Below are 14264 nucleotides of genomic sequence, written 5' to 3' on the forward strand. Positions count from 1 at the left end.
CGTGGGGGGTGAGGTGGGTTATTATAGCTGGGGGGTGGGGGGGGTCAGGTGGTCAGGGGTTATTATAGCTGGGGGGGGTGTGAGGTGGGGTATTATAGCTGGGGGGGGGGTATTGGTATTATAGCAGGGGGGTGTCAGGTGGGTATTATAGCTGGGGGGGTGTCAGGTGGGTTATTATGGCTGGGGGGGGGTGTGAGGTGGGGTATTATAGCTGGGGGGGGGTATTATAGCTGGGGGGGTGTCAGGTGGGTTATTATAGCTGGGGGGGGTGTCAGGTGGGTTTATTATGGCTGGGGGGGGGTTATATAGCTGGGGGGGCGTCAGATGGGTTATTATAGCTTTGGGGGAGGGAGGGGGGGGGGGGTCTGGGGGGGTAGTGTCTGTGTGGTTGATGTGCTGACCTGTGTATTGTCTGTCTACCAGGAGTCTGTCAGATGGGTTATTATAGCTGGGGGGGTAGTGTCTGGGGGGTTGTTGTGCTGACCTGTATATTGTCTGTCTACAGGAGTCTGTCAGATGGGTTATTATAGCGGGGGGGTAGTGTCTGGTGGGGGGGGGTAGTGTCTGGGGGGTTGTTGTGCTGACCTGTATATTGTCTGTCTACCAGGAGTCTGTCAGATGGTTATTATAGCTGGGGCGGGTAGTGTCTGGGGGGGGGGCGGTAGTGTCTGGGGGGCGGTTAGTGTCTGGGGGGGGGTAGTGCTGACCTGTATATTGGTCTGTCTACAGGAGTCTGTCAGATGGGTTATTATAGCTGGGGGGTAGCTAGGTCTGGGGGGGGGTAGTGGGGTCGTGTGGGGGGGGGGTTGTTGTGCTGACCTGTATATTGTCTGTCTACCAGGAGTCTGTCAGATGGGTTATTATAGCTGGGGGGGTAGTGTCTGGGGGGGGGGGTAGGTGGTAGTGTCTGGGGGGGGGTAGTGTCTGGGGGGGGGGAGTGCGACCTGTATATTGTCTGTCTACCAGGGAGTCTGTCAGATGGGGTATTATAGCTGGGGGGGGTAGTGTCTGGGGGGGGGTAGTGTACTGGGGGGGGGGTAGTGCTGACCTGTATATTGTCTGTCTACCAGGAGTCTGTCAGATGGGTTATTATAGCTGGGGGGGGGGTAGTGCTGGGGGGGGGGGGTTAGTGTAGGGGGGGGGGGGTGGGTAGGTGTCTGGGGGGTGTTGTGCTGACCTGTGTATTGTATGTCTACCAGGAGTCTGTCAGATGGTTATTATAGCTGGGGGTGGGGGGTGGGGGGTAGTGTCTGGGGGGGGGGGGGGGGTAGTGTCTGGGGGGGGGTGGGTAGTGTCTGGGGGGGGTGGTAGGGTCTGGGGGGGGGGTGGGTGGTGTGTCTGGGGGGGGGGGGGGTAGTGTCTGGGGGGGGGGGTAGTTGTCTGGGGGGGGTAGTGTCTGGGGGGTTGTTGTGCTGACCTGTCTATTTGTCTGTCTTACCAGGAGTCTGTCAGGCACGCGCTGATGATATACACCCTCAAACACGTGAGTAAGGTAAGGAGGCTTTACTGTGTGTGACGTCTACAGGTGTGTGTGACGTCTTTATACAGGTGTGTGTGACGTCTACAGGTTGCTGTGTGACGTCTACAGGTGTGTGTGACGTCTACAGTTGCTGGTGTGCCGTCGACAGGTGTGTTGACGTCTACAGGATGTGTGTGACTTCTACAGGTGTCCTGTGACGTCTACCGGTGTGTGTGACGCTTACAAGTGTGTTGGTGACGTCTACAGGTGTGTTGTTGACGTCTAACAGGGTGTGTTGTGACGTTACAGGTGTGTGTGCCGGTCTTACAGGTGTGTGTGAGCTCTACAGGTGTGTGTGAACGGTCTACAGGTGTTTTGTGACGTCTACAGGTGTGTGTGACGTCTACAGTGTGTGTGACGTCTACAGGTGTGTGTGACGTCTACAGGTGTGTGTGACGTCTACAGGTGGTGTGACGTCTACAGGTGTGTGTGACGTCTACAGGTGTGTGTGACGTCTACAGGTGTGTGTGGACATCTACAGGTGTGTGTGACGTCTACAGGGTGTGTGTGACGTCTACAGGTGTGTGTGACGTCTAAGGTGTGTGTGACATTTCTACAGGTGTGTTGTGAGACATCTACAGGTGTGTGTGTGACATCTACAGGTGTGTGTGTGACATCTACAGGTGTGTGTGTGACATCTACAGGTGTGTGTGTGACATCTACAGGTGTGTGTGTGTGACATCTACAGGTGTGTGTGTGACATCTACAGGTGTGTGTGTGTGACATCTACAGGTGTGTGTGTGACATCTACAGGTGTGTGTGTGTGACATCTACAGGTGTGTGTGTGTGACATCTACAGGTGTGTGTGTGTGACATCTACAGGTGTGTGTGTGTGACATCTACAGGTGTGTGGTGTGACATCCTACAGGTGTGTGTGTGACATCTACAGGTGTGTGTGTGACATCTACAGGTGTGTGTGTGACATCTACAGGTGTGTGTGTGACATCTACAGGTGTGTGTGAACATCTACAGTGTGTGTGACATTACAGGTGTGTGTGACATCTACAGGTGTGTGTGACATCTACAGGTGTGTGTGTGACATTAATCTCTCTCGTCTCCAGGTGTGTACTAGGATGTGTGAGTCGTCAGGTTTAGCAGCCCAGAGGACTGTAGCTGTTCTGTTACCAACCCTCCTGGATAAAGGCATCGTCAGCAACGTGCCTGAGGTCCGCTCTCTCAGGTACGCCTCCCACATGTGTGTTCATTGGTCTCTGTATATGATCTCTCGCTCTGTCGGTCTCTCTCGCTCTGTCGGTCTCTCTCGCTCTGTCGGTCTCTCTCGCTCTGTCGGTCTCTCTCGCTCTGTCGGTCTCTCTCGCTCTGTCGGTGTCGATCTCTCTCGCTCTGTCGGTGTCGCTCTGTCGGTCTCTCGCTCTGTCGGTGTCGCTCTGTCGGTCTCTCGCTCTGTCGGTGTCGATCTCTCTCGCTCTGTCGGTCTCTCTCGCTCTGTCGCTCTGTTCTCTCTCTTGCTCTCTCTCGCTCTGTCGGTCTGTCGCTCTGTTCTCTCTCTCGCTCTCTCTCTCTCTCTCGCTCTGTCGCTCTGTTCTCTCTCTCGCTCTGTCGGTCGGTCTCTCTCGCTCTCTCTGTCGGTCTCTCTCGCTCTCTGTCGGTCTCTGTCGGTGTCTCTCTCTCTCGCTCATGTCGGTGTCTCTCTCTCTCGCTCTGTCGGTGTCTCTCTCTCTCGCTTCTGTCGGTGTCTCTCTCTCTCGCTCTGTCGGTGTCTCTCTCTCTCGCTCTGTCGGTGTCTCTCTCTCTCGCTCTGTCGGTGTCTCTCTCTCTCGCTCTGTCGGTGTCTCTCTCTCTCGCTCTGTCGGTGTCTCTCTCTCTCCTCTCGTGGTCCCCTCATCTGATCGGTGTCTCTCCTCTCGTCGCTCTGTCGGTTGTCTCTCTCTCTCGCTCTGTCGGTGGTCTCTCTCTCTCGCTCTGGTCGGTGTCTCTCTCTCTCGCCTCTTGTCGGTGTCTCTCCTCTCGCATCCGTCGGTGTCTCTCTCTCTCGGCTCTGTCGGTGTCTCTCTCTCCTCGCTCTGTCGGTGTCTCTCTCTCTCGCTCTGTCGGTGTCTCTCTCTCTCGCTCTGTCGGTGTCTCTCTCTCTCGCTCTGTCGGTGTCTCTCTCTCGCTCTGTCGGTCTGTCGCTCTGGTCTCTCTCTCGCTCTGTCGGTCTCTCTCGCTCTGTCGGGGTCTCTCTCGCTCTGTCGGTCTCTCTCTCGCTCTGTCGGTCTCTCTCTCTCTCGCTCTGTCGGTCTCTCTCGCTCTGTCGGTCTCTCTCTCTCTCTCTCGCTCTGTCGGTCTCGGTCTCTCGCTCTGTCGGTGTCTCTCTCTCTCGCTCTGTCGGTCTCGGTCTCTCGCTCTGTCGGTGTCTCTCTCTCTCGCTCTGTCGGTCTCTCTCTCTCGCTCTGTCTCTCTCTCTCTCTCTCGCTCTGTCGGTCTCTCTCTCTCTCTCTCGCTCTGTCGGTCTCTCTCGCTCTGTCGGTCTCTCTCTCTCTCGCTCTGTCGGTCTGACGGTCTCTCTCTCTGTCGGTCTGACTGTCTCTCGCTCTGTCGGTCTCTCTCGCTCTGTCGGTCTCTCTCTCTCTCGCTCTGTCGGTCTGACGGTCTCTCTCTCTCGCTCTGTCGGTCTGACTGTCTCTCGCTCTCTCTCGCTCTGTCGGTCTCTCTCTGTCGGTGTCTCTCTATATGAATGAAATGTAAAACCTTTAGGGACATTGTAGGCCGTAGCAGTTAAGCAGCCCTCCTCCCTCCAGTATCCAGACCCTGGTGAAGGTGTCTAAGACAGCTGGTAATAGGTTGAAGCCCCACGCCCCTCGTCTGATCCCAGCACTCCTGGAGGCTCTCAGTGTCCTGGAGCCACAGGTCCTCAACTACCTCAGCCTCCGAGCCACGGAGCAGGAGAAGGTAACGTACACACAGAGAGAACACACCTACTAAACCTCAGCCTCCGAGCAGGAGAAGGTAACGTACACACAGAGAGAACACACCTACTAAACCTCAGCCTCCGAGCAGGAGAAGGTACATACCACACACACACAGACTATAACTGCGGTTTCTCCAGAGGTGTGATTATCGGCAGTAATTGACGTAACCTCTCTGTCTCTCGCTGTCTGTCTCTCGCTGTCTGTCTCTCGCTGTCTGTCTCTCGCTGTCTGTCTCCCTCTCTCTCTGTCTGTCTCTCGCTGTCTGTCTCTCGCTGTCTGTCTCTCGCTGTCTGTCTCCCTCTCTCTCTGTCTGTCTGTTTCTCCAGAGTGCCATGGATGCTGCCAGACTCAGTGCTGCCAAGTCCTCCCCCATGATGGAGACCATCAACATGTGTCTGCAGCACCTGGACGTGTCTGTTCTGGGGGAGCTGGTCCCCAGACTCTGTGACCTACTGAAGAGTGGAGTGGGTCTGGGCACCAAGGTAACACCCTCTCTCACCAACCTGAATACTGAACCGTGTCTGTCTCCGCCTGACGAGTTGGGCACGTTGTCGGGAATGTCAAATCCTCCGCTGTTTTCCTTGGTGATAAACTGCATATTGTGTCTTAATGCCACCCCCCACCCCACCCCAGTGACATTCATCACTGTAGCAGTTGTTAATATATATAGATGTTTGTTAATGCCCCCCCCCCCCCCCACCCCAGTGACATTCATCACTGTAGCAGTTGTTAATATATATAGATGTTTGTTAATGCCCCCCCCCCCCCCAGTGACATTCATCACTGTAGCAGTTGTTAATATATATAGATGTTTGTTAATGCCCCCCCCCCCCCCCACCCCAGTGACATTCATCACTGTAGCAGTTGTTAATATATATAGATGTTTGTTAATTTAAACACTGTCTCCTCCAATCACAGCTGCAACCCTGAACATGTGACCATTTAAACACTGTCTCCTCCAATCACACCTGCAGCCCTGAACATGTGACCATTTAAACACTGTCTCCTCCAATCACACCTGCAGCCCTGAACATGTGACCATTTAAACACTGTCTCCTCCAATCACACCTGCAGCCCTGAACATGTGACCAGTCAACAGTCTGAATCTGAATTAATGTCACAATTACCAGTGTCTCCTCTGTTGTTCCAGGGTGGTTGTGCCAGTGTGATCGTGTCCCTCACCGTCCAGTGTCCCCAGGACCTCACCCCCTACTCAGGTAACCACGTTACCCTCTGGGGTACAGGTAGACTTTACCGTACCGACCCCCCCCAGATGTCCTGTCTGGTCAACATCCAAAAGGATAAATGGAGAGATGGAGTAGAGTTTTGTCTTTGTCAGTTCACTAAAACCTCTCCTCTATGGTCTGGTTTCCCTGGACTGGGCCTTCTTTACTGTCTCTGTCATGGTGTGTGTGTGTCTCTGTGTGTGTGTGTGTGTGTGTGTGTGTATCTCTGTGTGTATCTCTGTGTGTATCTCTGTGTGTGTCTCTGTCTGTGTGTCTCTGTGTCTCTGTGTGTGTGTGAGACAGGTAAACTGATGAGTGCCCTACTGAATGGGATTCATGACCGTAGCAGTGTGGTCCAGAAAGCCTTCTCCTTCGCTCTGGGACATCTAGTCAGGGTGAGTAGGATGGCGTTATCTAACTAACTGCATCAGTGTTATACTGTATATCCATATAAACTGAGTACACCCCTCACATTTTTGTAAATATCTGAGGTTATCTTTTCATGTGACAACACTGAAGAAATGACACTTTGCTACAATGTAAAGTAGTGAGTGTACAGCTTGTATAACAGTGTACATTTGCTGTCCCCTCAAAATAACTCAACACACACCCATTAATGTCTAAACCACTGGCCACAACAGTGAGAGCACCCCTAAGTGGAAATATCCAAATTGGGCCCAATTAGCCATTTTCCCTCCTCGGTGTCATGTGACTCGTTTAACCTGAAGTCAGGTTGTATTAATAGAACTGTCTTGTCTCCTCAGACAGCAAAGGACAGCAGTGTAGAGAAACTCCTACTGAAACTCAACACCTGGTACCTGGAGAAAGAAGGTGAGACAACAGGATCTGTCCCATCTACTTCCTCCTCTGATTGCCCAGTCCCCCAAAACAACCACGAGATACTGCTCCTAGATCAGCGGTGTCCGGCTCACTTCCTGGAGGGCCGAGTTATTGCCCAGTCCCCCAAAACAACCACGAGATACTGCTCCTAGATCAGCGGTGTCCGGCTCACTTCCTGGAGGGCCGAGTTATTGCCCAGTCCCCCAAAACAACCACGAGACACTGCTCCTAGATCAGTGGTGTCCGGCTCACTTCCTGGAAGGCCGAGTTATTGCCCAGTCCCCCAAAACAACCACGAGACACTGCTCCTAGATCAGCGGTGTCCGGCTCACTTCCTGGAGGGCCGAGTTATTGCCCAGTCCCCCAAAACAACCACGAGATACTGCTCCTAGATCAGCGGTGTCCGGCTCACTTCCTGGAGGGCCGAGTTATTGCCCAGTCCCCCAAAACAACCACGAGACACTGCTCCTAGATCAGCGGTGTCCGGCTCACTTCCTGGAGGGCCGAGTTATTGCCCAGTCCCCCAAAACAACCACGAGACACTGCTCCTAGATCAGCGGTGTCCGGCTCACTTCCTGGAAGGCCGAGTTATTGCCCAGTCCCCCAAAACAACCACGAGATACTGCTCCTAGATCAGCGGTGTCCGGCTCACTTCCTGGAGGGCCCGAGCGTCGGTGGGAATTCACTTGGTAGTTGATTTAGTTAGACAACCAGGTCACGAGAGTTCCTGTCTTTTTGTCATTGAAAGGATGAACAAAACTCAGCGGCCGTCCAGGAAGTGAGTTGGACGGCGTCTCTTCAGTCTCTAAAGATGACATGACTCTTTGTCTCCCCCCCCAGAGCCGGTGTACAGGTCGTCGTGCGCCCTGACGGTCCACGCTATCAGCCACTACAGCCCTGATGTCCTGAAGGGGCATGCGGTGGTAGCGTTGCCGCTAGCCTTCTTGGGTATGCACCAGGCGCCGGGACCAGACGAGGAGAAGGGAGAGAGCCACGACGCCACGTTGTGGAACGAAGTCTGGCAGGAACACGTACCAGGTTAGAGAGAGAGAGAGGAGAGGAAGACACACCTGGTCAGAGAGAGAGGAGGGTAACACACCTGGTCAGAGAGAGAGGAGGGTAACACACCTGGTCAGAGAGAGAGGAGAGAAACACACCTGGTCAGAGAGAGAGAGAGAGGAGAGAAACACACCTGGTCAGAGAGAGAGAGAGAGGAGAGAAACACACCTGGTCAGAGAGAGAGAGAGAGGAGAGAAACACACCTGGTCAGAGAGAGAGAGAGAGGAGAGAAACACACCTGGTCAGAGAGAGAGAGAGAGAGAGAGAGGAGAGAAATGCTGCCCCCTACCCTAGTGAAGTTAAAGTGACAGTGCATATATGATGAACAGAGAGTAGCAGTAGCGTAAAAAGAGGGGTTGGCGGGTGGTGGGACACAATGCAGATAGCCTGGTTAGCCAATGTGCGGGAGCACTGGTTGGTCGGCCCAATTGAGGTAGTATGTACATGAATGTATAGTTAAAGTGACTATGCATATCTGATAAACAGAGAGTAGCAGCAGCGTAAAAGAGGGGTTGGGGGGGGCACACAATGCAAATAGTCCAGGTAACCATTTGGTTACCTGTTCAGGTGTCTTATGGCTTGGGGGTAAAAACTGTTGAGAAGCCTTTTTGTCCTAGACTTGGCACTCCGGTACCGCTTGCCGTGCGGTAGTAGAGAGAACAGTCTATGACTGGGGTGCCTGGGGTCTTTGACAATTTTTAGGGCCTTCCTCTGACTACCACTTGGATACCACGAAGACACAGGTTAAAATATATCAATAGGAAAGACAAAACATTTGGACTTTTTCAACCCCTGACCTCTCGTCGTCGTCTTCCAGGAAGCTTTGGGGGCATCCGCCTCTACATGACGGAGCTGATCGACATTACCCAGAAGGCCTTGCAGTCCCAGTCGTGGAAGATGAAGGCCCAGGGCGCGGCTGCCATGGCGTCCATCGCTAAGCAACAGACGGGTTCTCTGGTCGCCCCTCACCTGGGTATGGTGTTGTCCGCTCTACTGCAGGGACTGGTTGGACGCACCTGGACTGGAAAGGTGTGTGTGTGTGTGTGTGTGTGTGTGTGTGTGTGTGTGTGTGTGTGTGTGTGATAAAGTGGTCAGTAGAAGGGGGGGGTGCTTATAAGAGTTGAGGTTGTAATTAACTTGACCAACTTGTGTTTAGTACAGATGTCTAGTGTCTAGTACAGATGTCTAGTGTCTAGTACAGATGTCTAGTGTCTAGTACAGATGTCTAGTACAGGTGTCATCTAGTACAGATGTCTTCTCACTCTAGTTGTTTGTGTCTAGTGTTTAGTACAGATGTCTTCTCACTCCAGTTGTTTGTTTGTCCGCAGGAGGAGCTGTTGAACGCCATCGGCTCTGTGGTGTCTAAGTGCAGGTACGGTTTCTCCTCTCCTTCTGACACTAGGAGCAGTCTGTCTCTTGTCCCTGTGATGAGGATGTTGGTGACAATGGGGATGTTGGTGACAATGGGGATGTTGGTGATAATGAAGGGGGATGTTGGTGATAATGAAGGGGGATGTTGGTGATAATGAAGGGGGATGTTGGTGATAATGAGGATGATGATGATGTGTGTTAGTGGTGAACTCCAGAAGTCCTCCCCGGGCCAGCCCAGTGTACCAGAGGTGATAGATCTGGTGTTGAAGGAGTGTCGTAAAGACAACCTGGTCTACAAGATGGCTGCCCTGGGCTGTGCTGCTGACGTCCTGCAGGCCACACAGGAAGACCGCTTCAGTGATATGGCAGACATACTCATACCACTCATTAAGAAGGTGAGAGAGACAGATGGACAGAGTTTGTGTATTTCTCCTTGATGACATCAGTGTTCTATCGATTGGTCCAAAATGTGTGATGTCTAATCCTGTGTTACAGAACTCTGCAGCAACTTCGAGGTTGAGACATGATAGTGATGACGATCGGGATGAGAAGGAGAAGGAGCTGCAGACTGAAGCGCTACTCTGTGCCTTCCAGACGCTGGGCAAGACTTGGCCCAACAACACACAAACCCAGGGTAAGGTTCTGACTGGCCCAATCGGCAGCACAAACCCAGGGTAAGGTTCTGACTGGCCCAACGGCGGCACAAACCCAGGGCAAGGTTCTGACTGGCCCAACGGCGGCACAAACCCAGGGCAAGGTTCTGACTGGCCCAACGGCGGCACAAACCCAGGGCAAGGTTCTGACTGGCCCAACGGCGGCACAAACCCAGGGCAAGGTTCTGACTGGCCCAACGACGGCACAAACCCAGGGTAAGGTTCTGACTGGCCCAACGGCGGCACAAACCCAGGGTAAGGTTCTGACTGGCCCAACGGCGGCACAAACCCAGGGTAAGGTTCTGACTGGCCCAACGGCGGCCCAAACCCAGGGTAAGGTTCTGACTGGCCCAACGACGGCACAAACCCAGGGTAAGGTTCTGACTGGCCCAACAGCGACACAAACCCAGGGTAAGGTTCTGACTGGCCCAACAGCCCGCACAAACCCAGGGTGAGATTTGTAAATGTCTAATTTCAATAGAAGCGTAAACATTAAGGTGATTATATCAGAAGTGATTGTAATTGTATTGTAGTACTGTGTGTTTAATGCTGTGTCTCTTCCCAGAGCGTTTCCAGTTGGACCTGTGCTGTCTGATGTGTGAGAGGTTGAAACTCAGTACATGGAGGGTCCAGGTGGGGGTGCTACAGTCTATGAAGACATACTTCCAGAGGTAAGGACACAAACACACAGTCTAGGAAGGTTGTAGAGGGTTAACCTACAGGAGGGTTTCTCTACAGGAGGGTCTCTCTACAGGAGGGTAACCTACAGGAGGTTCTCCAGGAACAGGGTTGGAGTTAAAACCTACAGGAGGGTTTCTCTACAGGATGGTTTCTCTACAGGAACAGGGTTGGAGTTAAAACCTACAGGAGGTTCTCTAGGAACAGGGTTGGAGTTAAAACCTACAGGAGGGTTTCTCTACAGGATGGTTTCTCTACAGGAACAGGGTTGGAGTTAAAACCTACAGGAGGTTCTCCAGGAACAGGGTTGGAGTTAAAACCTACAGGAGGTTCTCCAGGAACAGGGTTGGAGTTAAAACCTACAGGAGGGTTTCTCTACAGGAGGGGTAACCTACAGGAGGGTCTCTCTCCAGGAACAGGGTTGGAGAGCCCTGTTCTACCCCTATCTAGATCTGAAAGACTTAAAACATATTTCTAGCCTATTGGAGGGCGAGGTGGAGATGCTGCCATGTCTCTCCTGTCCTTTCTGACTCCCATCTGACTGGTACATGTTGTTCTCCATCTGATTTGATAAATGATTTTCTCTTGTTGTTACTTCCTGTGTAGGTTGCTACTGTTGGAGAAAGAGAAAGACAACCAGAACTTCACAGCCTTGTCCCTTATTCTCACTGAGACATGCAGCGCTCTCACACACCCACTAGGTAAGACCTGTACACTGCTCTCACACACCCACCAGGGAAGACCTGAACACTACTCTCACACACCCACTAGGGAAGACCTGTACACTGCTCTCACACACCCACTAGGGAAGACCTGTACACTGCTCTCTCACACCCACTAGGGAAGACCTGTACACTGCGCTCTCACACCCACTAGGGAAGACCTGTACACTGCGCTCTCACACCCACTAGGGAAGACCTGTACACTGCGCTCGCACACCACCACTAGGGGAGACCTGTACACTGCTCTCACACACCCACCAGGGAAGACCTGAACACTACTCTCACACACCCACTAGGGAAGACCTGTACACTGCTCTCTCACACCCACCAGGGAAGACCTGAACACTACTCTCACACCACCACTAGGGGAGACCTGTACACTGCTCTCAAACACCCATTAGGGAAGACCTATACACTGTTCTCACACAGCCACTAGGTAACATTTAACTTTCTGAGTAAATCATGATTTTTTTAATCCAGGTGTAGCGAAATTGATCCTAGATGTTTCTTATTAGAAAGATTCACCATGTTTTCATTTAAAATGTTTCCTCCTGTAGAGAATAAGAGTTACTCCTCTGTGAGGACCGAAGCGTTGTCTGTTGTGGAACTACTGGTGAAGAGGACAGGAGGTGAGTCTCCGTTCCGTCTGTTTACGGGGCTATATGACTAGTCCCACTTCTCTCAACTCTTCTAAAGGAGGTTTTTAACCCAGGAAGTAAAAGCACCAGTGTGCAGGACTTGACCTTCCATGCCTAGAATATAGGACTATGTTTGAGTTGAATTTTGATGCACAATGTCTATCTAGGAGGTAATTTTACTCAAACCTGAGGCAACATTTGAGAACAAAATATATTCATGATCACTGCGTCATCTTCTGTTTGAAAACTATTTACCTCCTAAACTCTGAAGGGGATGAATTATTTCCCCTCCTAGACCCCGAGGGGGACAGGTTGTGTCTCCCCTCCTAGACCCCGAGGGGGACAGGTTGTGTCTCCCCTCCTAGACCCCGAGGGGGACAGGTTGTGTCTCCCCTCCTAGACCCCGAGGGGGACAGGTTGTGTCTCCCCTCCTGGACCCCGAGGGAGACAGGTTGTGTCTCCCCTCCTGGACCCCGAGGGGGACAGGTTGTGTCTCCCCTCCTGGACCCCGAGGGAGACAGGTTGTGTCTCCCCTCCTAGACCCCGAGGGGGACAGGTTGTGTCTCCCCTCCTAGACCCCGAGGGGGACAGGTTGTGTCTCCCCTCCTAGACCCCGAGGGGGACAGGTTGTGTCTCCCCTCCTAGACCCCGAGGGGGACAGGTTGTGTCTCCCCTCCTGGACCCCGAGGGAGACAGGTTGTGTCTCCCCTCCTGGACCCCGAGGGGGACAGGTTGTGTCTCCCCTCCTGGACCCCGAGGGGGACAGGTTGTGTCTCCCCTCCTGGACCCCGAGGGGGACAGGTTGTGTGTGTCGTTCCAGAGAGCGGTCAGTGGGAGTGTGTCTCCACTCCTTTACCCCCTAGGGGGACAGAGTGTCTCCCCTCCTAGACCCTGAAGGGGACATTGTGTGTGTCGTTGCAGAGAGCGGTCAGTGGGAGTGTGTCTCGGGAAAGAGTCGCGAACAGCTGCAACGGTCACTGTCCACCCTGCAGACAGACAGCAGACCTGACCTCCGAGACAAGGCCCAGGAACTACGGAGGAACATCCAGAGTCAACCCTGAACACACACACACCTACCTAGTCCACCCTGAACACACACACACCTACCTAGTCCACCCTGCAGACAGACAGCAGACCTGACCTCCGAGACAAGGCCCAGGAACTACGGAGGAACATCCAGTCAACCCTGAACACACACACACACAAACCTACCTAGTCAACCCTGAACACACACACACACAAACCTACCTAGTCAACCCTGAACACACACACAAACCTACCTAGTCAACCCTGAACACACACACAAACCTACCTAGTCAACCCTGAACACACACACAAACCTACCTAGTCAACCCTGAACACACACACAAACCTACCTAGTCAACCCTGAACACACACACAAACCTACCTAGTCAACCCTGAACACACACACACACACACCTAGTCAACCCTGAACACACCCCCCAGATCTGTGGACAGGTGTGATGATTATAATGTCAATGGGTGGACGGCTGGCTGGGTCATTTATAATTGTAAACGCCATATCAACTCACTATGTAAACAAACAGCACCCTATTCCCTATATAGTGCACTACTGTTGACCAGATCCCATAGGATTCTCTGCTCTGAAGTAGTGCACTATTGTCGTCCATCAACTAGATTCAGCCGCGGGACAATTTATCATTTCTTTTCTTGAGCAGATGGATCACAATTGACTAAAAACATCAATTTTAAAATCTTGTTTGGATTTGTAAAGGATCACATGCATCTCTTGGAGACTTTGGAATAGATTTCCCAAACTAAAATCATTTAGAGATTTGTTTTTTTTTTAGTCTTACATACTTTCTTTAAAAAAAACTAGTCCTGGGCAGTTTGGGAATCTGGTGCCGCTGGGTCCTGTGTAACAGCTTCTAAACGGGTCCCTTCTTTCTCTCCTACAGCAGCCAGTACAGTCCACCCCTACTGATGAACTACAATGGTACGTCCCACATGGTGCCCTGATTCTCTAAACACTACTAGTGGGAAATAGGGGTTGCCATTTGGGACGTAAACCCAGGATGATACTGCAACTTTATTTAATACATTGGTTGTCAACTCCTTGGTCCTGGAAAGCTACTGGGTGTTATGGAGGCTGTTGTTCCAGCCAATCAGATCATTCCAGAGGGCTGAGTGTGTGTTTTGCCTTCTCCCTCAATGAATTTAAGGTCACTAATTAGTAAGGACCTCCCCTCACCTGGTTGTCTAGGTCTTTAATGGAATGAGATGATCAGCAGGCTTTTGTTCCAGCCCAACACTTATCACGGTTTGGACTGAAATAGGTGCCGGGGAGCTCCACAATACTGTTAATTTTCTGTCGAACGCCTGATGATAGGTAATGTTAACTAGTGCTGGGTTGGACCAAAAGCCTGCACCTACCTCTGGAGCTCTTCAGAACTAGAGTTGGTGACCAGTGATGTTTCTCTGTCTGAACTTGGTAATTACTTCTTTCTCTCCCCCAGTTTGCATGTGTAAAAAATATATTTTCAGCCATGTTGATTAAAAACCCAACAATGAACAGTGAGGGGTCGGTTGGTGTGAGAGGGAGGCATGTAATTCTGTCTCCAAAAATAAATAAACTACCTTGAGCTTTGAAGACGTCATTATTTG

General features: G+C 52.1%; 1 protein-coding gene across 1 annotated transcript in view; it reads left to right on the forward strand.

The window, feature by feature from the left end:
• The window catches only part of ecpas (Ecm29 proteasome adaptor and scaffold), a 50019-nt gene extending 35769 nt beyond the window's left edge, over positions 1-14250 (forward strand). The window contains exons 31-46 of the mRNA XM_031814600.1: positions 967-983; positions 2492-2699; positions 4261-4411; positions 4758-4913; positions 5582-5648; positions 5961-6052; positions 6422-6488; positions 7338-7535; positions 8374-8585; positions 8885-8928; positions 9130-9322; positions 9423-9561; positions 10146-10251; positions 10865-10959; positions 11538-11609; positions 12540-14250. Of these exons, the coding sequence (XP_031670460.1) occupies positions 967-983; positions 2492-2699; positions 4261-4411; positions 4758-4913; positions 5582-5648; positions 5961-6052; positions 6422-6488; positions 7338-7535; positions 8374-8585; positions 8885-8928; positions 9130-9322; positions 9423-9561; positions 10146-10251; positions 10865-10959; positions 11538-11609; positions 12540-12679 (1957 nt within the window). The 3' untranslated portion in view covers positions 12680-14250. The remainder of the gene's footprint in view (positions 1-966; positions 984-2491; positions 2700-4260; positions 4412-4757; positions 4914-5581; positions 5649-5960; positions 6053-6421; positions 6489-7337; positions 7536-8373; positions 8586-8884; positions 8929-9129; positions 9323-9422; positions 9562-10145; positions 10252-10864; positions 10960-11537; positions 11610-12539) is intronic.
• Positions 14251-14264: the final 14 nt, after the last annotated feature.

The sequence above is a fragment of the Oncorhynchus kisutch genome, unplaced genomic scaffold, assembly GCF_002021735.2.
Source record: "Oncorhynchus kisutch isolate 150728-3 unplaced genomic scaffold, Okis_V2 Okis07a-Okis12b_hom, whole genome shotgun sequence".
Taxonomy (NCBI): domain Eukaryota; kingdom Metazoa; phylum Chordata; class Actinopteri; order Salmoniformes; family Salmonidae; genus Oncorhynchus; species Oncorhynchus kisutch.